Source organism: Lissotriton helveticus, chromosome 2_1 (genome assembly GCF_964261635.1).
Source record: "Lissotriton helveticus chromosome 2_1, aLisHel1.1, whole genome shotgun sequence".
Taxonomy (NCBI): Eukaryota; Metazoa; Chordata; class Amphibia; order Caudata; family Salamandridae; genus Lissotriton; species Lissotriton helveticus.
The window spans coordinates 1625371947-1625394097 of record NC_136059.1 but is presented as its reverse complement, the minus strand read 5'-3'; the positions used below and the strand labels follow the sequence as shown (position 1 = coordinate 1625394097).

General features: G+C 45.5%; 1 protein-coding gene across 1 annotated transcript in view; it reads right to left on the bottom strand.

Annotated features, from left to right (window-relative positions):
• The window catches only part of LOC144818808 (protein NipSnap homolog 3A-like), a 289090-nt gene that overhangs the window by 148613 nt on the left and 118326 nt on the right, over nt 1-22151 (bottom strand). The window contains exon 4 of the mRNA XM_078676578.1: nt 21827-21976. Within this exon, the coding sequence (XP_078532704.1) occupies nt 21827-21976 (150 nt within the window). The remainder of the gene's footprint in view (nt 1-21826; nt 21977-22151) is intronic.

Below are 22151 nucleotides of genomic sequence, written 5' to 3'. Positions count from 1 at the left end.
CTAACCATTTGTATTTGGGCTATGTCTTGAGCAACTGCCTAGTCCTTTAAGTTCTCTTAAGACTCCATAGGTCTGTGTTGCACGATGTTCATCAATTAAAGTGTCATGTCAGATCATGCATGGTTATAGATCTGAGCCTACCCAACAAGGTGCTTGATTCTCTGTAGACTAGACACTTGGAATGTCCATGTTTCTTCCTTGTTACGTGTGCAATCCATTGAGAGCTGGGAAGGGATTATTGGTCTTCTTAGAGTGTGTGTATAGACTGTGGCAGACTCTATGGTGAAATGGTTGTATAGAAAATGTATGAATGGTTAGTTGAGGCTGTTCTGTGTTCTGGATCATGTCTCTATTTTGGGTCTGCAAAATCTCCTATCCACTGAGGTAACCAGGCAACCCTACATCTTCTGCCTGCCCCCACGCTACCCATGGACACTATTCTGCACACCAATGTAGACCTAGCATGTGAGGGCTATCCCATATGCAGCAGATATTGCACAAGTGTTAGCATGAGAGATAATCAGTGGCATGGGTATCTGTTGCACAAATCTGTCAGTATCCCCATGTAAATTGTGCCTAATCCTACGGTGCTCCAAGGGGAAAGGGATAGCCACCTATATCCCCAAAAAACTTCATACAGTCCCTGAGAAACACATCATTCAAAACAATGCAAAGAAATATATATAATCATGTTCTTCTGTTGTAATCCTTTGTCGCTTTATTCTTCTATCAATTGCAAATCACTTCGGAGTTCAGGAATTCACTCTAGTTTTAATTGTAGCCAACACGTAATTCGTCATAGGTACATTAACCCAAGTGACTTCACCAGGGCTCTATAAATGTATTATCGCACTGAAACAGCGAATCCAGTATATGCAAAAGAATATACTCATTCATCTGTTTATAAGAACAAGTAGAATGATAAGTAAAGGCTAGTATGCATAGATATAATGAGGTACACCAAAAGGTCCCAAAATACACTCACAAGTAAATTCTAAAGTAGTAGCCCCCAAATTCGTCATACCGATCCTATATACCATAAGCGGGCGGAGTAGCACACAGTTGTGAATCCTAAGGATGTTCCGAGAGTACTAGTTTGTTCCGTGTTTGTGCCACGTGTTAGTCAAGTGTTGTTGAGAAATGTCCCAACAGAGGGGCGGCTGCACCCAGTTTGTCGTTGCCACATTAATTTTGCTCAGATCCCCAATCAAGAGCCCTTCAAGAGGTTTAACAGTAAAGTACTGTATGATTTGTGCAAGGAATATTACTTACCGTCTAACCAATCTATTTTGGGTTGGGCAGAGGCTGCCTTAACATCCACAAACAACATCACCACCTCCCTAATAACTCACTTGCCTCATGCTAACCACAGGATATCTAGATGATCATAGCAATCAAGGCAATCACTCAGGGCCTCAGATCACTAACAGCGTGCACCCTTTTTTTTAGCAAAATCATGCTTGAATTGGAGGGTCTTTGGGTGCTCCTGCATTACATTAGGAAAGAAGACTGTCTTTATGATTGAGGGGCAGATTGGTCAAATATATGGTTGCTACATATGCATGAAATAAAACTGTTTTACATGGCATATTTTGATGTTTGATCGGTTATTACAAACTGTATGCACTGCAGATTTATTTAGGAACCACCAATGATAGAATATATATGCGCTTGCACTTTACAAGTGGAAGTCCCCAAAACAGCCTAACAGCTCTACTCGTGTATGGATATGAATGTATTAAAAAAGATCCAAATCAGGTGAAGGCTGAAGGAACAGACTAATGCTCGACGCTTTAAAACACAAGCTAACAATATGCTGTGAAATAACAACGAATGTGAACTAAAAATTACCACCAATGTACTGATATGTACGCTACTGAAAATCAATACATTTGAAATGCAGGAAAGTGGTTTATTAAGTGGTGTGGGTGAGTACCCTTACCATGCAATATTTATCCTTTAGGCACTCTGGTGATCAAAGGGAATCCCACAATGGGGCTAGACTAGAAAAATAGCTGAGACCTGTCAATCTTCTAATATATGCCCAAGTTCTAGCTGCAGCCTGCAGCAACTTCAGCCTTATCTTTTTTTTAAATTTGTAATCTCCATATTCAAACATAAAGCCCTCCTGAACCAAGCTGGCACCTTTCAATATTGACGAAAACATAGCCCCCACCCCAGCGCAATCTGGTGTTTTTGGGAAACATCCTTTACCACGCAACTTTTACCACGCAGTGCTTTTACAACGCAGGTTTTATAACGAAAACCATTACAACGCATTGCACTGGGGGGCGCTCTAGGATAGGGAATAGTTTTAATTTACTATCCAACACCTTCCCTACTATCCACGGGGACAGGAGTTGGAATAGTAAATTAAACTATTCACTATCCGGCACCCCCCAAAGCAATGCGTTGTAAAGGCTTGCGTTGTAAAACTTGCGTTGTAACAGCATGCGTGGTAAAAGCATGCATTGTAACAACGTACATCCGGTGTTTTTAGCAGCATTCTGGAGTGAGACAATTGAAAGGCTCAGGCATAACACTGCAAGTCCAGCAATGAAAGACCTCCCTTCTCCCTTCTACGCCTCAACTTTTTCCATGCGATTCTGGTTCCTCTGTAGGCCCAAATAAAATAGTTAATTGCCTGCTGGAGTTTGTCTATAGCCAAATTGTTAAAATGGAATGGAATGGTTTTGAAAAGAAAAGTAATTTTGGGGAGCACTATAATTTTTACCAGGTTGACCCTCCCAAGGATTGATAAAGGGAGGTGAACCCAGCTCTTCATAAGCTTCTGGCACTGCTTTGTTACTTTTACCAGGTTCGTCTCTGCACTATTTTTACCCCTATGCACCTCGTCTCTCTTTTGGTCTGGTATTGGCACACCCCCAGGTTCCAAGATATGAGCTCAGTCTTCTCTGCGTTGATCTCATATCCTGATATCTTACCGAAATCTTCGGCATGCTTTCTTATCACTGACAGTGCGCTAATAAGGTCAGAGGAGAGGACCAACACATCATCGGCATACAGGGCCACTTTCCTTTCCAATCCCTCATATCTGAATGGTATAATGTTTATCTCATCCCTCAACCTCTGATCAAATGACTCGATGTATAAATTGAAGAGGAGAGGAGATAGGGGACAGCTCTGTCTTGTGCCTCTAATGATGTTAAGGGCTGGTCAAATTGCCATTTACTAGCAACGTAGCCGACGGGTCCTGGTAGACCACTGGATGGCTCGGCGGAACTTTACACCAAAATTATATTTTTCCAATAAAACCGACAGATACACCCAGTTGACCCTATCAAAAGCCTTGGTAGCATCCAAGGTCACGGCAGGAAGAGGGAGCGAGCATGTTGTGGCTAGATCGATTGTGCCTATCAGATCGTAAGTTCATATAAGTTTCTGCCCATAGTGAAGCCTTTTTGATCTAAATGTAACATATGCCCTGCTACCATTCCCAACCTATCTGCCAGGATTTTCGCAACTATTTTATAATCTAGATTTAGAAGTGAAATGGGTCTGTAGGACTCAAATTTTGCTGGATTCTACGCTGGCTTCAGTAGCAGAATAATTGTTGCCTCGCCCCAATAGCCTGGCATCTTCCCAACTTCACTTAAGATCTCATTAAAAAGCTGGGTGAAAAACGGGATTACAAACTCACCCAAGTTCTATTGCCAAGCCGTCTGGGCCTGTGGTTTCCCTCCCTTAATAGTTAGAATCGCCTTCCTGACCTCTTCCTGCGAGATTTCCTGTTCTAATAACTCCTGTTGTTTTTCGGTCCAATGAGTTTAGGGAGCCCTTGCTCAACCAATCAGGAGCCTCATGTTTGTTAACTACCCTATCCTCTGAGTACAACTTTCGGAAAAAAATCATAGAAGGCACCCTGTATCTCTTTATCTGTAAATACAACGCCCTTACTGTTGCCATCCTCAATTGATTTTATCAGATTGCGGGTCCTATCTGATTTTACTTTCCATGCTAATAACCTGCCAGCCCCTTCACCATATTCAAAATGGGCTAACTTACTAGCCTCTCATTGTTGCATTAGCCTCATCTGAAGGATAGAATCTACTTGTCCCTTTAACTCCCTCAATGTGGCTATGTTCTCCTGCTGTTTCTCTGGTCTGTCATGTTATTCATGCCGTCCTCTATGCTCTTCATTTCTACTTCTCTTTGGGCAATCTCCTCCATACACTTCCTGTTTCTCATACAGACCCTGCTTGTAATAACTCCCCTTAAGTATGCCTTCCAAGAATCCCAAACCATGGGAGCTAAGGCTGACCCCACATTCCGACTCAAAAAATCTTTTGTCTCATTGATCAAATACTTCTTCTCCTCCTCATCTAAGTGTTACTCCGAGTAAATCAGGAAAAGTATACAATTACAATCAGTCGTGGGGGGAGGGCAGCGGGGAAAACAATGCAGCACTCAAAGTATTAAACAGTACATGGAACGTCATTCAGGGGGACAAGGGAACATCAGGTAGTAAATCTTGCGGGGGAGTACATATATTCCCACGATAGGCATTCCACTGAGACCAGACTCTGTTCCATTTCCTAGGTCTACCCATAGCCAGATACACCGTTTTCTCCCTAAACATGCACCAATCCATGCCCTCCTTCCACACAAAGACCGTGGGCGACCTCTGGGAACCCCACAACTGTGCGATGTCTCTCTTAGCTATCATGTTACCGAGGGTCGCCAAACGGATCTGAGCAACAGTGTAATCATTCGGCTCCCACACGTTCAGCAGGCAGCGCCTAGCTTCAGGCAGCAACGACACTCCGGTAACTCTTTCCATCACCGCTCTGCCTATTTTTAAATACAAATCTAAATATACCCCTGCATAATCAGATAGATGTGGGGTCAGATAACTGATATCTTTCACTATCTCCCTCAAACTATGACTGAGCAACACATAGTCTATTCTTTATTTATGATGATAACTCCCATTATAATAGGAGACTCCTAGCTGTTGGCGTGATCTGTCTCTACTGATATCCCTAAGTCCCATCTGCTTCATCATTGCATAAAGATATTCTCGCGATTTAGAGGGTGTCCTGACTCTACTGTGCGACGATTTGTCTAATTTGGGATCCAATATGATATTAAAATCACCTGCCAAGATTACAGGATCTGGGAAATCTAATAGGTTAGTAAAAAAAATGTTTTTAAGGCGGTGGGATCATCATGGTTTGGGCCATAATATCCCACCACTGTAAAAAGAGTGCCCATGATGATCACCTTTAGAATGACCCACCTCCCCCCAGTATATACCCTAAAATCCAGTAGACAAGCTTTGACTTGTTTTTTTATCAGTATTGACACTCCTCTAACATTAGTGCTTTGGGTTGTGCAGATCATATGTTCGACCCATCTTTGTTTTTTAAAAACCTCTATTGACTCCTTTTTTATCAGATGTGTCTCTTGCAGGATGATAACTTGTGCAGGAGAGTCCCGAATATATTGTAAATAAAAATCCCTTCTCCGGTTTGCCCTCATTCTATTAGCATTACATGAAAGAAACTGTGCCATTTTTAAACTAGTTTATGGAGTACATATCAAATTTGAAAAAACAAGAGCTTGGCACGACCAGACCAAATAACCTATAACTAATTTGATAGTGATAAATAAACAGACTAATGATAAATGAGGACTTTTTATGTTTTTTACCCACAAGCTCCCCACCCTGTGCCCCCCACCCTTCCCCCTCTGAACCTCTCCCTGGAGAACCCCTCCCATTGTTCCCTTGGACTGATGTAAGTCCTATCTGCTATGCTCGGAGGAAACCTGCCTCTCGTCTCCTTTATAGCAGAGAAAAGAAGAACTCCTAAAACCCTGGTACGCTCTAAGAATTTGCTTTATCAATCTATTGCCATCTATAGCTATATGTTAGAATGACCCAAGAAAATTGACGTGGATTACCCTCACCTTTAGCGCCAATGCCCCCCCCCCCCCCCCGAAGTGCTTTTAGATAGAAGGCATCTAGGGGAAAGGAACTATCCTGACTAAGCATTCCCTTTCTTAAAGCCTTCCAAAAGTTTGTCCGCCTCTTGTTGTGACCTTAGATTACGCATCCTATTCTTGTGCATAATCCTTAGGGATGCTGGGAATATTAGCAGGGCTACTGCCCCTAGTTTTTTAAATACTACCCTTTTCGTTAAGTTCCCACTGCCAATCTAGGACAGCTCCTGCTAAATCAGCACGCACTTAAAAAAAATTCTTTCCCCTTTACAGATTTCACCTTCAGGGCCATATTTAAAATCTTCTCCATCAAAGAGTATGGGTGGAAATTAAGAAGAATCTTCCTCGGTTTAAAGCTGTTAGGGTTTCTTCTGCATGGATCCCTATGAGCCCTTTGAATATCATGCTTTACCTACTCCACAGACTCCTCAATGTGCATTGACTCTTTTAATAGTTTAACAATATAATATTTTAAATCCTCCCCCTCCTTGCCCTCCGGAATATTCAAAATCCGGATATTATTTCTCTGGGAGTTATTTTCCAACTGCTCTATCTTATCCCGGGCCTCCTGGTCCTCTTTTTTAAGAGCCAAGATATCTGCTTTGGTTAAACTGAGTTCTTCTTTTAGTTCACCAGCTGGGCCGCGCTACCGTTGGAGCGCTCTCCGTGGGGGGTAGGTTACGGACCTTGGCTGCTCTTACTACAGGTACCTTACCCTATTGAGCAGCCCCACGGGAACAGACTGCGGGGCCCAGTAGGAACATTCCTAGGGTCTCCCCATTAGAGCAGTACCATTAGGCCTGCCATCTTACTGACCGAGTGAGGTTGTATGTTTCTCTTTTTATGTTCACTGTGTAGTACTGAGCACTTGAGGTCCTGAAGAATTGCCATTTGGCAAGAAACATGTCGACCTATCTAGAGGGTTAAGTTAGTCAGCTGTACCCCTTACAGTCCCTACCTCCCCTCTCACCCTTTTAACTAAGGGAGTCAGCCACGCGAATAAATAGCCTTGTGGACTGACTCACCTTCTTTTAATATCACCACCCTGTCACGACTACACCTTACCCAGACCCCTCACACGCACTCAACCATTGGCTAGAACAAAGGAACTCCAACAAAGAGCGCCCTTGTGGCGCCCGTCGGACATTGCAGCGCCAGTCTGACGAGGAGCAGGAGACCAATGATGAAGCATGACACCTAACTGTCTGGGTGTGTGAGGTCTTCTAGTTCCAATGAGGGAACATCTTGTCCCCTGCCTTGGTTCTTCTCCCCCTTAGTACACGCATACGTTTTATCGCTCCACTGGGGAACTTTGTACCAATTTGCGACTTCTTTTAGTTCCCCCATAGAATTTTCCAATGCTCAGTTCTTGCATTGAGGAGATCAATCTTCTTTTCCAATGTCTCACAAAAGTTTCTGGTTTCAGCTTGGTTCGATTCTGACACCGAAAACCCCTTTTGAATGTCCCTTGAAAGGGTACAAAAAAGTGCTTCTAAGGAAGCTGATGAGGCCCCTTTTGAGTCTTAGGGGTCAACACGGGCCCTCCCTGACACCGAGGGCACTTTATCTCTCTGACTGGGGTCAGCACCACCTGTTCCTGCCAACTCCTGCTCTTGCATAGTGGAGAGATTACTTTTTGGAGCCCCCCCAGAAGCTGCCAGATCTCCTATGTCTGATTCTAAATTGTTCTGGGCTGGCCCCATCTAAGTACTTCTCCCTGTTTTTTAATATCGAGCTCAATTGGTTGGACCTTAAAATATGATCTGAGGTCATCACTTCTTTGTTTCCAAAACATCGTTTTACCTGTAGTTTGCGGGGACTGTTTCCACCAATCCAGGGAACTCTGAGGTTGCTTCTGGCTTACACAAGGGTCTCTCACTACAGGAGTACTGAGTTTAACCAAGGAGGAGAGTCAATCACTCAGTTCCAAGTCTGTTGCTTCAGAGACATAATATGCCTCTTTTGCTTTGTGCTGGTGGGCAAAGTCCTGTCGCTGACACAGGTCTTCTCTTGGTCCTACTTAGAAGTAGGTGGTTCAGATCTGAGGTTCTGGTGTCGGGGGACTCTTAACCTCTTCGATGCTGCGGACGGCCCCGGACGGTGGGCGTGTGCAGAGGACAGCCGGGGGCCGTCTGAACCCCGCCCACTGATTAGAATGCCAGCACCGCAGCGGAATTCGTGCCGCGGTCAAGGTGTTAAATCCTAGGTTTAGGCCAATGGGCAGCTAGTTCATGCAGCTAGTCGGCCCCTGAGGTGACTGCATCCAGTGGTGTAGGTCACCTTATCTACCAAGAACCCACTATATCAGTCCTCCTAAAGTTGGCAGAATTCACTTTTAGGTGTACAGACCCGGCTGTCCACCCTAGAGGTGTGGCCAGCCTTCCTGGGGTGTACTAATATCCCCTTTGCCCGGGTACAAGGGCACCTGAGGTGGGGGGGGCTGTCCCGATTCAAAGGGACAGACCAAAAGCATATCATGGGCAGTGTAGCCTTTGAAACTCACCGCTCTGATGTGCTAATTCACTAGCCATCTGAGGAGGAGGGAGATGTGACCTCCTTCCTACCCAGCCTTGGTCTTGGACTCCTAGGAGTGATCACACTGCCCGGCAGGAGGTCAAAATCTTGTCTTGGCAGCAACAAGTGAGGAAAATGGCAGGCTTGTCAGCCGCAGCACAGTAAAGTTGGGGGCAACAGTGGGTAACCTCTACGATGCCCCCCGAGTGCATGCCACGTCACCCAGGGCACAAGAATTGTGTCGGGTGAGGAGGCACATTGTTTGCTATCAAACATGGCTTATTTTAGTTGTACCATGAAGGACCTGCCAATCTTGAGGGTGTGTGGTTGGCAGCTCATGTTATCCTATGATCCGCTAACACATATAGTGGTTTCCAATGGGGAACGCCACTATAGGGAATTATAGGCTTGAACTTACATATCCACACCTTAAACATAATGCACCCTGCATCCTGGGCTGAGGAGGCCTTTCTTAGGGGTACCTTGCATATATTAAAGGTCGCTTAGATTACTGTGGCAGAGGTGAGGGCACAGTCGAGTTCAAGCAGTTTGTACTGCTCCTGCAGTCTGCAATGGCAGGCCTTCTCTCAGTAGGTTGTGTGGGTCGCCCAGGGTGACACCAACTCGTGCTGCAGCCTTGGGCACCCCTTTACTTATAATGCCTTGGGCTTCCTGGTACCATATACTAGTGACTTATAAGGGTTTAAAGCTTTTGCCAATTTTACCAAGTCGAACATAACAGTTTTAGGAGAGAGCACAGTCGCTGGGTTCTGGGAAGCAGACACCAATGCACTATCAGAGTCATAACCATCAGCATATTTTGTTTTTGGTTTTTTTGTTTGCATTTAAAAGCACACAAGGAGCACAATTCAGATTCCTGTCAAGTGTTTTTTTCTCTTTATACAGCTTAAAAAACAATAACAGCTGATCGATTATACCCTTTGGCATACATAACATGAGTTTTAGCAACTGTGCAAATTAGCAATAAATATTTTACAGCACCATACATATTAGTGCAATATAGCAAAGATCACAAAAAGTGTTAATGCAACATACAGTACTTCCATAAATTAAGCATAGACATTGTCAATGATAGTGGCCCTATTTACAAGAGGGGGTTTGGTCTGAGGGATCAACCATGCAAATTCAACAAAAGAGAGGGGGGGACCATGGAGCCAATAAAGGTCCAGTGTCCATGCTCCTAAACCAAATCTGTTCACAAAAAGAGGACAAAGTTCCTATACCAGGGTGCAAAAGTCACCCACGTATCTGGGTGCAAATAGTCACCCATACATTAAAAACAGGGAAGAATGGGGAAAAGTGATCCTAGGTAAGAAGTACCCTGAAGGGAGAGGGAAAGACATTATACATCCTCTGCTGCCCTCACACACCCCGGAGGATGTCATGCTTCATCATTGGGCAATTTTGCTCCTCGTAGGGCCGGCGCTGCAATTCCCTACGGGTCCCCGAAGGGTCACTTTATCGGAGATATTTTAGAGGATTAGCCGGATGTTGCATGCGGGTGTGTGGGGAAGGGTAAGGGAGGGTAAATCAATTACGTGCAAACATGATAGAGTAGTAAAATCAAGGGTATGGAAGCAGCGACAAGATTGTCTAGGTAACCCTTGGCAGTTAAGAGTACTGCTTAAAAATGACTGACCCCACAAGGCCCACTATGCCTGGGTGTCACTAGTCAAGGTCAACATGTTTCGCGCCTCTATCGCCCGTAGGTCATTGGCGCCTCGTCAGGACCAAAAACAAAGTGAAGTGCACGTGAACAAAATATATAAAAGTTAAAATGAGAACCCTCTTATCTCATCCAGGGCGAATCAGGGGACCTGTGTCCCCACTATGTGGTTGTAGCTGCTACATAGAAGCTGCTCCTGGATGATACCTAGAAAAAGAGAAAGCAAAGTAAGCCGTAAGTGAGCGTCAGTAACAACTTGATGCATCACAAAGTGTCACTTATGTGTACACAGTGCTTCAAATAGAAAGATTACGCGGGCACACAAAACTGGTCCACAGTAGATCGGGGGCTGCTAGTTCAAGGAGCCTTTTGGCTCAAATAACGCATTTAATGGTGTTAAAAGGCAACTAACATTGGCTGTATAAGGTTGATTAAATGTATAACAACTATAGGGCAGAAATCTGCCAATGTTGAAAATTGGTGAAAAGTACCAAACCGTGAGGTGGGTAGTTCACATCACAGTGCTTACCAAATACTAATTTGAGCATTCCTCCAGTGGTCAAGGGAATGGACGCCCGCAAAAAGTCGGGCTGTGGAAGCAATAGACACAAACCAGGTACATAAGCACAATGGAAAAAGTGCCGGTGAAGTAAGATGGAATTAATTGAAATGGCACTTACTAAGTAATGCGGGTGTAGCCTCTAGTACACCTACCCCTGTCCAAACGCTCGCCGAGAATGAGATAAAGGCGGCGAAATGCAGAGCTTAAATAAATGGATCGGGTGGGGGGTGGGAAAAAGGGAGGCGGTAACTCTTTACGGTGAAGCCTCACAAGGAAGTGTTAAACTGCGCATGTGCGAAACAGCGAAGGTGCGGCGCATGCGTATTAGCCGTGCACACTGCTCCCTCGCTTCTGCGCACTAGCTTCATAGTCAAGGAAAATAACAATGCCGGTAATGATTAAGAGTTCACACTAATCTGCAAAATTAATCTGGTTTTAGTTACTCCTCACTAATTCAGGCCTTCCCGTATGAGACAGGTCCTAGTATCATGATTGGACCACACCTCGAAAATTAACTTCGATCTATGTAGGAAATTCCCCGTTTGTAACATGTCCTGATATCGTGACTGGACCACACCTCAAAAAGTACCTTAAATCTATGTGGATGTTTCCAAATTCACAACCATCAACACATAGTTGACGCTTAGGCCATAAAAATGGGGGCTAAGAGAATACAGCCAAATTGCCTAACACCGAGGACAGTAATGTTAGTCCTAACGTATTTTATTGCAAAGAATTAATCCCCCGGAATTATCCGAAGTTACCAATTCAAGGCATAACATAAAGTCAGCGCCCAACGACCCCAAGGACCAGCCTCGTGTGCCCACTTGAAAAGGGAAGGAAATAGGGTAGGTCCCGCGGCCGTACAGCCGTGCATAGTCAATTCAACAAAAGAGAGGGGGGGACCAAGGAGCCAATAAAGGTCCAGTGTCAATGCTCCTAAACCAAATCTGTTCACAAAAAGAGGACAAAGTACAACCATGCAAAGCCATTGGGCATCTACAATATATTTAACGGGCAGTGCAAATAGCGCAACAAGTATCAAGATATATAAACCACGCCCAAAACACTTTGTCTATGAGTAGGGCAACGCTATATAGACTTCATGCCAGACCATCAATTCATTGAGTAACAGAACGCCATATCTGGATCCACCATATCTGGATCAACCTTTGCACTCATATAACTTAATCTCTTTGTTAAAAATAGCCAAGAATCTGGATCTCCATTCAGAGAATGTGGGTGGTTCTGGGTTTGCAGGGGTACACATTTGTGCTACTGCCATGGCAATGAAAACAACATACCCCTCTTTTTGGCCAACCAATTATCCAATGAGCCCTCTACAACCCCTAATTCTACCAATGTAGGATTGAATTGAATTTGACCACCAATAACCTCTTCTAAAAATGTACCAATCTCTTGAAAAAAAATAGCCTAATAGCGGGAATAAATAAAACATATGTACTATTTCATCACACAAAGAGCCACATCGATGGCAGCAGTCATTATCTCTCCTACGCAATTTGAATAATTTCTCTGGGGTATAGTACAGACAAAAATAGTTTTTAAATGTTGGCTCTTTAATCCAGCTGTCAATAATACTTTACTACCTATATCCAATGATTCTTAAAATATCAAACATTCCACCTCAAGCATTTTGGGACCCAAAATAATACAGTAAATTTTGTACCAGTAAGTCATAAAGGGCACCGATCTTAGCCCTCTTATCAATTGCCGCTGTAATGAGGATTCGAGTAGCCTACACTAAAGACTTGAATGATTTATTAATAAAATTCCAAATCTGGAGGTATTTGAAAAACTGTTCTTTAGTAAGCCCATATTTCTCCTGAAAGTCCCCAAATGGGTATTGATGTTTCCATCAAATAAATCCCCTATGTATAAAATACCTCTGTGCCTCCAATTCCTTACAGTTGGGTCTTAGGATATCAGTTGGAGAGTTGGTGTCCCACACATAGGTGTATACGAGTTATATTTAGAGGCTTTCATTTTCTTTTTAAACTGCTGCCACAATCAAAATGCGATACAAAAGGGGATGATGGACGGAGCGTTTGAACAAATCAAACACTCACCCCCAGTCAATTGATCTGGGTTTAATCCATCACCATTCTTTAGTTCACTCAGCCACCCCAGTTCAGACATGGCTATATGCAAATCAGTCTGACCCTGTGCCTCGTGGGAACAGTCCAGCCCGAACTGCCAAGCCATGTCTTCCCTGGACTGGAAACAAGCATCCTGGGACCGGTCAAAATGCACCTTGCAAAACCTTAAATTTAGTTTTTTTGTAGTGGCTGGGTTCGATATTTTTCAGCAGATAGCCTTAAGCTTCCTCCCCTATAAGCTCATATACTATATTGAAGGGGATTCAGCTGAATCCCCACAAAAAGCCATAGCAAAGGCTTTTAATTTTCATTGGCCACCTGTGACTAATCGTCAATGGGATAGCCCTGAACAAATAGAATATTTTGAGTAAAATAGTTATTTTTAAGACATTAACACATCCCACCAGTGACAGATGGAGAGGATTCAATCTCCCAAAATCCTGTTCAATTGAACATATCGGGAGAGTTATGTTTACATTTATTTAATATGCTCCACTACTGAAGAAATGCAAATCCCCAAATAAGTTGCCTCTTCCACTACCAGATAGTCAAACTGACCAATATTTCTAGTGCACACCACTTGAGTTTTCCCCTGATTCAATTTATAAGCTGACGAAACTCCAAATGCCTTTGCTGTTTCCTCAGTCTCTAACAAAGCTTGTTGAGGGTCTGTTGTAATAATTACTACATCCTCTGCGTATGCTAGTACCTTATATTCCACTTGCCCTACAGATATCGGATTAATCTGCCAATTCCTGTCAAGATTAGTAATCAAAGGGTCGATATACAAGGCACAAAATAGCAGTTTGCATAAACAGGCTTGTCTTGTCCCCCTGGAAATACAGACCTCTTCAGATTCTATCCCCATGATCCGTAATTTGGCCCTGCGGACAAATATAGTGATTTAATAGCTCTAATAAATCCCGAGCCAAATCTGTATCTCCCTAACACTGCCCACAAAAATGTCAACAACACCCGTACAAATGCCTTTTTGGTATCTAGTAAGATCAATCCCATTTTTCCCCGGGTGGTTTCAGCAATGAAAAATAAAGTCATAACTTTTTTATTATGATGGACTGTCCCACGGTTGGTAATAAACCTGTGTTGTCTAGAGGATACTAGAGTAGCAATTATGCAACCTAAAGGATTCGCCAAGAATTTAGAATACATTTTGGTGTCACAATTAATGAATGTTATCGGTCTGTATGACCCTGGATTCAGCGGGGTTTATTTTTTTTCTTAACTACGATTATATGGGTTGCCCCCCTTGAAGATGGTATCTCCCCTACTAACGCTTTTTGAAAAACCAACTGCATACATTCTGCCACCTCTTTAAACAATGCCTTATATAGTTCAAGGGTAATATTATTGGGCCCCATAGCCTTCCCGGTAGCTAATGAACTAATTCCTACTGTAATACCTTGGCAGAAATCGGTTGCTCTAAGGTGGTCCGAGCCTCCAGGCTAAGCCTAGCCCGATCAATTAATTGTAACATCTCATGATCCCCCTACCAGAAGCCCGCCTTCCTCAGTGTACAGTTTCTCATAAAAATCTTTTTAAACGTTCACAATTTCACATGGTGAAACATATTTAGATCCCTGCTCATCCTCACTGCCTCTATCCCTGTGGCCACCTCCCTTTGCCTGGTCCGAAGGGCCACAAGATGTCCCACATTCTCCGCATATTCATAACACTCCATTTTCCATGTGTAAAATTTAGCAGCGACTTCCTTACTAAAAAAAGCTACATAATCTTAGATAATATAGCTGTTTTTTTCTGCTGTATCTCGATATTACTAAATCTATGAGAGATCATTGAGTCTGATTATCCTCAAGAGCTGAAAAATCTTTAAATAAGGTCTGAATCCCACTGCGATTCCTATTTTCTTGACGTAGTGTGTATCTCAAACTTTCTCCCCAGATGCCAGCATTTAGTGTATTCCCATACCACCATTCCTTTGGTAGATCCCCTCTTGATCTCCAAAAATTGGACAGTAGATTTTTGCATCTGACCTACATGCTCCTCGTTACATAAAAGCTTTTTTTCAAAAGGCAGAGGCAAGATAGAGGACCTTTGAGCAGCATGCGCAGCTGCTCTCCTTTTCTCACCTGACACCGTCGAGTGCTGGCGGTTTCGGCCCGCTTCATGCTGCGGCAGTGAAATAAAGTGCCCTGATGCAGGCACAAATGTTTTGTTGCTGGTGGTTTGTCTAGCTTTCTGCTTGGGAACCCTGACGCAGCACCGATGGTGTGGCAAAACAGGCTCGAACAGTGCGGACGCTATTTGTGTGGGTCACAAGTAGCATGTCCCACTCAAGCAGGCAGAAGCTCTGCCTGCACTGGATTTCCCAGTGCCGACGACGGAGAAACATGGCACCCACAGCAGCTCTGGTTATCAAATCCTGTGTCGCGATAATGAACATAACCCTAAGGCTGGTCTAAGACGCAGTGAGACTCCAAAGAAATCATTGAATGCAAGTGGGAGCTGTTAACATAACGTCAACGGAATGTGGAGGCTCAATAAAGATGGCGGGCAATGTCAGATTTCTTTAAAAAAAAAAACAACAATAGATCTAATAGCCAACAAAAAGGATGCTAGGGCCAATATCTCTCACCAGCAACATTTGGAGCAAAAAGTGGAAGGTGACCATATAAAAAGGGGCACTTTTCTACAATTGGTTATTGTAATTCTGCTATACGGGGTGAGCAGGCCTCATGGCGATAGTGTTCAAAGACACACACAGACAGCTGGATAGATACTGTGGGCCGGAAGTCCCGAGCGACCTCCGCCCGTTTATTTATATCCTCTGGCCACGCCTGGCCAGGGGGTAATACAATGTGTGTCCACCCTTCCGGGCTAAGGGTCCCAGGGTGGAAACTTAGCAGCAACTAGACCGCTACATCCCATCCCAAATCAGCATTCAAAAGAAATAACAAAAAGGTTAACACATAAAGTCTGTAAGTCTTTTACTCGGCCTCGGATTGGGTCTCAGTTCGTACCGCTGGTGGTAGCCACTGCAACTCGTCTGATGGTTGTCTGGTGACCTGGTGGTGGTATCAGTCACGGTGGTCTCAGCCTCGGTGGCCATCGCTGAAGGCGGGTTCGCTGTAGCTTGGTTGACCTTGGGGCCTCGTGATCAGCTTGCAGCGGTGGCTTCTTCCCCTTCTACCAGGCCAGGAGGCACCTAGTGGGTGTTGGTTTTGTGCACTCGCTTGAACCATGATATGTTCCTGGTAATGACTCTGTCACCCTTTTGCTCTGTGATGGCGGTACCATTGGTCTTCAGCACGGTCCATGCCCTGGGCTCATATGCAGTGCGGAACTTTCCTCTGCTGCGGTGAGCCCTTACGAGGACGGTGCATCCTAGCATGATAGACCTCATCTTTGCCCTTCTCTTCTTGCTTGCCTGCTCGTTGGTCGCCATCCTCCTTCTTTGGGTGACGACAGGGTCATAGGGTTCTGGGACCCAACCGTCAGCAGCGGGTATAGTGTCTCGCCGGGGCCCTGCTAGCATCAATGACCAGGGTGATCTCTGGGTGGTGCAGTGTGGAGTACTATGGTATTCCCGTAGGAACCGGTGCATCACCACTTCTGGGTCAGTTTGTTCGGAGATAGCGGTCCGCAGAATCTTGTTCAGGATCCTCATGAAGCGCTATGCTTCCCCATTGGCCTGTGGCCACTCTGGGGTGATCCGATGGTGGTGGATCCCCAGTAACGCTACCAAATGTTTAAACTCGGTCGCTTGAAACGGAGGTCCGTTGTCGGACTTGATCTCCTGCGGGAGTCCGAACAGTGAGAATGTCTTTTCTAGTACAGGTTGCAGGGGAGCAAATGACTGATGCAATGAATTCATCTATCGGGTATTTTGTATAGCTGTCGATACTCACTGCAATCTATACTTATTCTTGCCCACGGAGCGGTCACTGGGTCTTCGGTTACTAGAGGGGCAGGGTGTTCCTGTCTACTTGTGAGCTGGCACAGTTGGCAGTTTCTTATGAGAGTATCCACAGTGGCTTTGAGTCCGGGGAACCACACTTTCTCTCGCATGCGGGATTTTATCCGCATTGTCCCTTGGTGACCCCCATGTGCTAGGAATGTGGCCCTCTTTTGGAGACTTGCCGGGATGACTATATGGGAACCCCTCAGCATGCTTACATCTGCTGCAGTGCGCAGTGATAGCCAGAAACCGGTCCTTGGATGCTTGATTCCGGTCTGGGAAAGACATGGCTTGGTAGTTCGGACTGGACTGTTCCCATGAGGCACAGGGTCAGAGCTGATTTGCATATAGCCAGTGTCTAACCCAGGGTGGTGTGGAGTGCAAAAAAACGATGGATTTAGGCCCATATCCTTGTACTGGTGTGAATGTATGACATTGTTCTACATTCTGTCCATCAACTGTGTTTTTTGCAGTACTCAGTTCATCACGCACTCTCCAGCACTTGCTCAGCTTGTCTTTTTCTGGTGCAATCCACCTATTTAGTCCGTGAAGAAAGACTTCCAAGGACTCTTTATGAAGTGACTGCAGCACCCTCATTAGCACAGCATCTGCCTTTGACTCGGCTTTGATCTCATCTAAGGTGATGGCTCGCGGGCAGGCCCATTGAGATATCATATCCATGAACTCATCCGTCCTTACTTCCTGATCGCCGCCGTCTCTGGCTGTCGTGACAGAAAGTCTTATGGGTTTTTCGCTCCAGATCAATATACTAACTCCATTTGGTACTGCTGGAGTTGTATGGCCCATCGTTCGATTCTCGGTGGAGGATTTGGTGCCGTGCCTTAGAACAGTGGAAGTAGTGGCTGGTGGTCGGTCACCACCAGAAATGGTTGTCCACTGACGTATAGGTGAAAGTGGTTGCAGGCCCACTTGATGGCCCGTGCCTCCCTATCGATGTCAGAGTACCGGGACTGCGTTGGCGTGAGCGCCTTGCTCGCAAAAGCGAGTGGGGTCCATTTTCCGGGTTCTGTGTCCTGAGTCAGGAGGGCTCCTTGCCCGACGGGGCTAGTGTGAAAGAGGAGTTCCGTCATCCACGTGGTGTCAAAGTATGCCATAGCGGTCCTTCCTAGCAGGGCATCCTTAATTTTCTGGAATGCGTCGTCTTCTTCTTGGCCACACTTCGAGGTTACCTCTTTCTTCGCCAGGGCGCACAGTGGTTCTGCCAGCATGGCTAGGTTTGGTATGAACCTCCCGTAGTAGATGGCCATCCCAAGGGAACTTCTGACCTCTGATGCTGTTGTTGGAGCAGGGGCTTGTGGTATGGCTTGTGACTTCCTTTGGTCTACCCTGACGCCATCCTGGATAAAAACATACCAGAAGAACTCAATCGACTACTGGAAGAACGAACGTTTGTCATGGTGAAGGGTGATTCCATGCTCAGTGAGACGTTGGAGTGTGGCTTAGAGGTGGCGATGGTGTTCTTCCATGGTGGCGGAGTGTATCAGGATGACATTGAGTACTCTGTGGAGTCCCGATAGCACCTTCCGGACAGTGTTCTGGAAGATTTCTGCCATCAAAGAGATGCCAAAATTGAGTCTTTTGTATCGGGGGAGGCCGATGTGGGTTGAAAAGGTAGTGATATATTGGCTTTCCTCGGCTAGCCTCAGTTGGCGGTAGCCTGCTTTAAGGTCAAGCTTAGAGAACCAGCGAGATTCGTTGAGGTCAGCTAGGATGTCATTGACTGTGGGTGTCAAGTGTCTTTCACGCTTGATTGCCTGGTTGGGCAGGCGCATGTCGATGCATAGCCGGATTTTTTCTGGCTGCTTCGGCTTCTCCGCGATTACCATAGGAGATACCCAGGGTGTCAGCCCTGTGGTCTTCTCAATGACACCTTGGCATTACAGTTGTGGGAATAGGTTTAGGACATCTTCGGTTTGCAGTGTCTTGATGGTGTTTGCAAATGTGACCAATCCAAGGCCTTCGGCTGTGAGGTTCCCCACTAGAATATCTGCTTCTCTGTTAACCACGTGGAAGCTGGTTGAGACTTCGTGTCCTTCTGCCTTGAGCTGGACGGTCATCTTCCCTTTCAGTGGCAGGGGGGTTTGGCTGCAATACGTGAGGATCCTGACGGGGACAATGCACATCGTGGGTTGAGCCGCTTGTATTGTTGGCACCCAATCACATTCACAGATGCTCCCGTGTCGATCAACACCGTGACCTGGGATCCCGCAATTTCAATGGCGCAGGTTGGTTGTGGGTGCCTCTTCCGCTTGAGTTCACTTGCAAACGAAATTAGGTAGCACTCGCCTTCCTCGTTCGTTGATTAGTCCTCGAGGTACTGCCTCTGTCTGGTGGGCATCTGGGCTGATCTGGCATTACTGTGCTCCTACAACGACAGGTGTTTGACTGCTTTTGACGGGGTCCATTGTCTTCGGGCTCCCCGGGTCCTTGGGCCCCCTCTGCACACCACTGCGAAATGGTTAGGTGTGCCACACTTGGAGCACTTTCGCCCTTGTGCCGGGCAGTCCTCCTGCGGGTGTTCTTCATTTCTGCAGTACCCACAGCGCTGCTGTTGTGCCCCTCTTTACTGCCACCTGCCTCGGTGTTTCTGTTCTCGGGTCAGATTACGTCTGCCCTTTCTGTCTTGACTGTCGGAGGTTTCTCCGCTTGTTAGGTGATTGCAATATCCATTGCTGTCACCCTGGAGTCTGATAGGTCATGTGACCTGGCCATGATGAGGATAGCTTTCAGACTAATACCTGGTTGTCATAGGATGAGGTTCCCGCTGTTCTTGTTTCGGCAGCCGTGTATTACTTGGGCCCTCACCTCCTTGTTTTGGTCGTCTGTACAGGTGCCAATTCATGCAAGCGCGCATGGAAAGAGCCCATCGATTCCCCCTCCCTCTGACGAGCTTGGCGCAGTTTGAACCTCTCATAGTCTGGGTTCAGTTGGGGGTCAAAGTTCACATTCAGGGCTCTGACGGCAGCATCGTAGTCGTGTAACACCCTGGTGTTTAGTAAGTGGGCAAACAACTTGTAGATTTCATCTGCCCCAAAGTGCAGTAATAGGGATCTTCTTACTGCTCCGACCGTTTCCCGCGTTGCCATGAAATAGTTGTTCAGCCTGCTGATCCAGAGGGCCCATCTGGGAGATGCCAGGGCTGGGTCTATAAGCTCGCTGAACGGGGGCAGCGCATTGATTTGTGAGTGTTGCGACGCTAGTTGTACGGCAGGGGCCCCTGCATGCTGGGCGGGTGGTACAGGCGGTGGTGCTTGTTAGGTCTGTTGGTCATTCATTCCTGCGCATGCAGCGTGTGCTTTGCATTAGGCTAAATGCCTCCTCTAATGTTGAGATGGCAGTTGTTGATGGTAGATGCCTCTTTGTGCCCCACATGTTCCAGACGTCGATGGGAAGATTCTTTGCTTGCACTCCACATGCTTTGATGAGCTTGGTGCAATGTCTTCTTTTGTTTCTGGGCACGTCTAATGGTGAGACACAACTGGCTCCTCCTCGGTAATGGGTACTGCCTCAGTGGCCGGTGATGGGGCGAGAAAGAGGCGAAAGTGTAGTGTTCCTGGCACAGCAGTGTATTGCAGGCCGTGCACGCTCTCTGCCTGTGATGTCCGAGCCTTATTGTGCACGCGTGCACCACGCAGTTCCACGCAGGCTTCAACTCGTTAGTCGTTGGCCGCACCAGCGTTGCTGGATCGCGCCGAGGACAGTCCAGGTGGGGGCAGGCGCATGCATACCTGGCAGATAGCAGCCGTCAGGCAAGCTCAGCGATGTCAGATCCTCGGATTGAGTCGCTGCTGCGGGGACAGACTTCTGCTCCTCTGTGACGCCAGGTAAGACTCCACCTGAACTCTTCAGTGCGGGTCGCAGTTAGTCAGTGCTCCACTGGGCCGACGGGCCTGGAGCCAAGCACCACACAGCCGGTGTGGCACATGGTGTGCAGGACGTCGACGACGGGTGGTAGAACGCCCACCCTCGTCGCCAGTGTAAATCTGCTATGCGGGCGAGCTGGCCTCGTGGTGATAGCGTTTAAAGACACACAGAGACAACTGGATAGACACTGTGGGCAGGAAGTCCCCAGCCACCTCCGTCCATTTATTTATATCCTCTGGTCAGGCCTGGCCAGAGGGTGATGCAATGTGTGTCAGCTCTTCCGGGCTAAGGGTCCCAGGGTGGAAACTTAGCGGCAACTAGACAGCTACATTTATTACAAACTTTATGCACTGCAGATTTATTTAGGTCCCACCAATGATAGAATTTATACATGGTTGCATTATATAAGTGGAAGAACCCAACAACTCTACTGGTGTATGGATATGAATGGATTAGGAAAGATCCGAATCGGGTGAAGATAAACACAAGCTTACAAAATACTGCGAAATAACTACAAAAACGAACTAAAAATGACTAAATCTATAACCAATGTAATGGTATGTACACTGCAGAAAATCAATAAAGATTTTTAAGAAAGTGGAAATATGGTAAAATATTTGGTGTTTCACGTTTACTACAGCGCTATGAAATTATCCGACAGAGTGGCTATATAATAATAGAGCTATAGAACATAATAAGTTTGAATATTATTTATTTCTATTTACTTTAGAGGTCTTCTGACAGTGCTAGGTAAATATTTTCACGAGCACAGGTTGACTTACCCTATGTAGGACCAAGAGAAGGACAGATACATGATATGCTAATGCTCAAACAAATCGATAGGGAAAATATTTAAATTGGAATGCACAGGAGATTTATAGTCTGTGTGTAGACATTGAGAAATGAACTGGTGAAATAAATACACAAGAATACATTAAAACGGTCTAAAAATCAATGGACTAATAGTGGATTTTTTTTACTGCAAGTGAGGGAGTGCATATGTGGACATGCAAATATAAAACTGAATTCGAGTCAAATACCTCTGTATACAACACCATAAAATATGCCTAATAATTCTAAATTGTGTTCACTGTGTCATTGTCCATGGAGGACACAATAAGCAGAAGCAGCCATTTGTATACACTTACGAACATTACCTTTATTAAGCAATCCATACTCTGTGTGAAAGACACCCATGAGCTTTGTGTAGCCAGTACGGGCATGAGAACTGATAGATGCCCTAAAGGCCTCGCCCCAAAGTGCAGGTCCGCCTGGCTTCATCTCAAAGCTGACCAACTCGTAGACTCCTGGAGGAAGACAATGAGAAAGTACCTACTTAAATATCAGCATTTACCAGAAAAACCCGTTGATCAATCTTTTTTAAAAGAAGTCTGTAGAAATCATTTTTCTACAAAGTTATTAACAAAAGTTGTATAATAGAAGTCACATATTAAAAGTTACATTTTAAGTATAAAAATTACT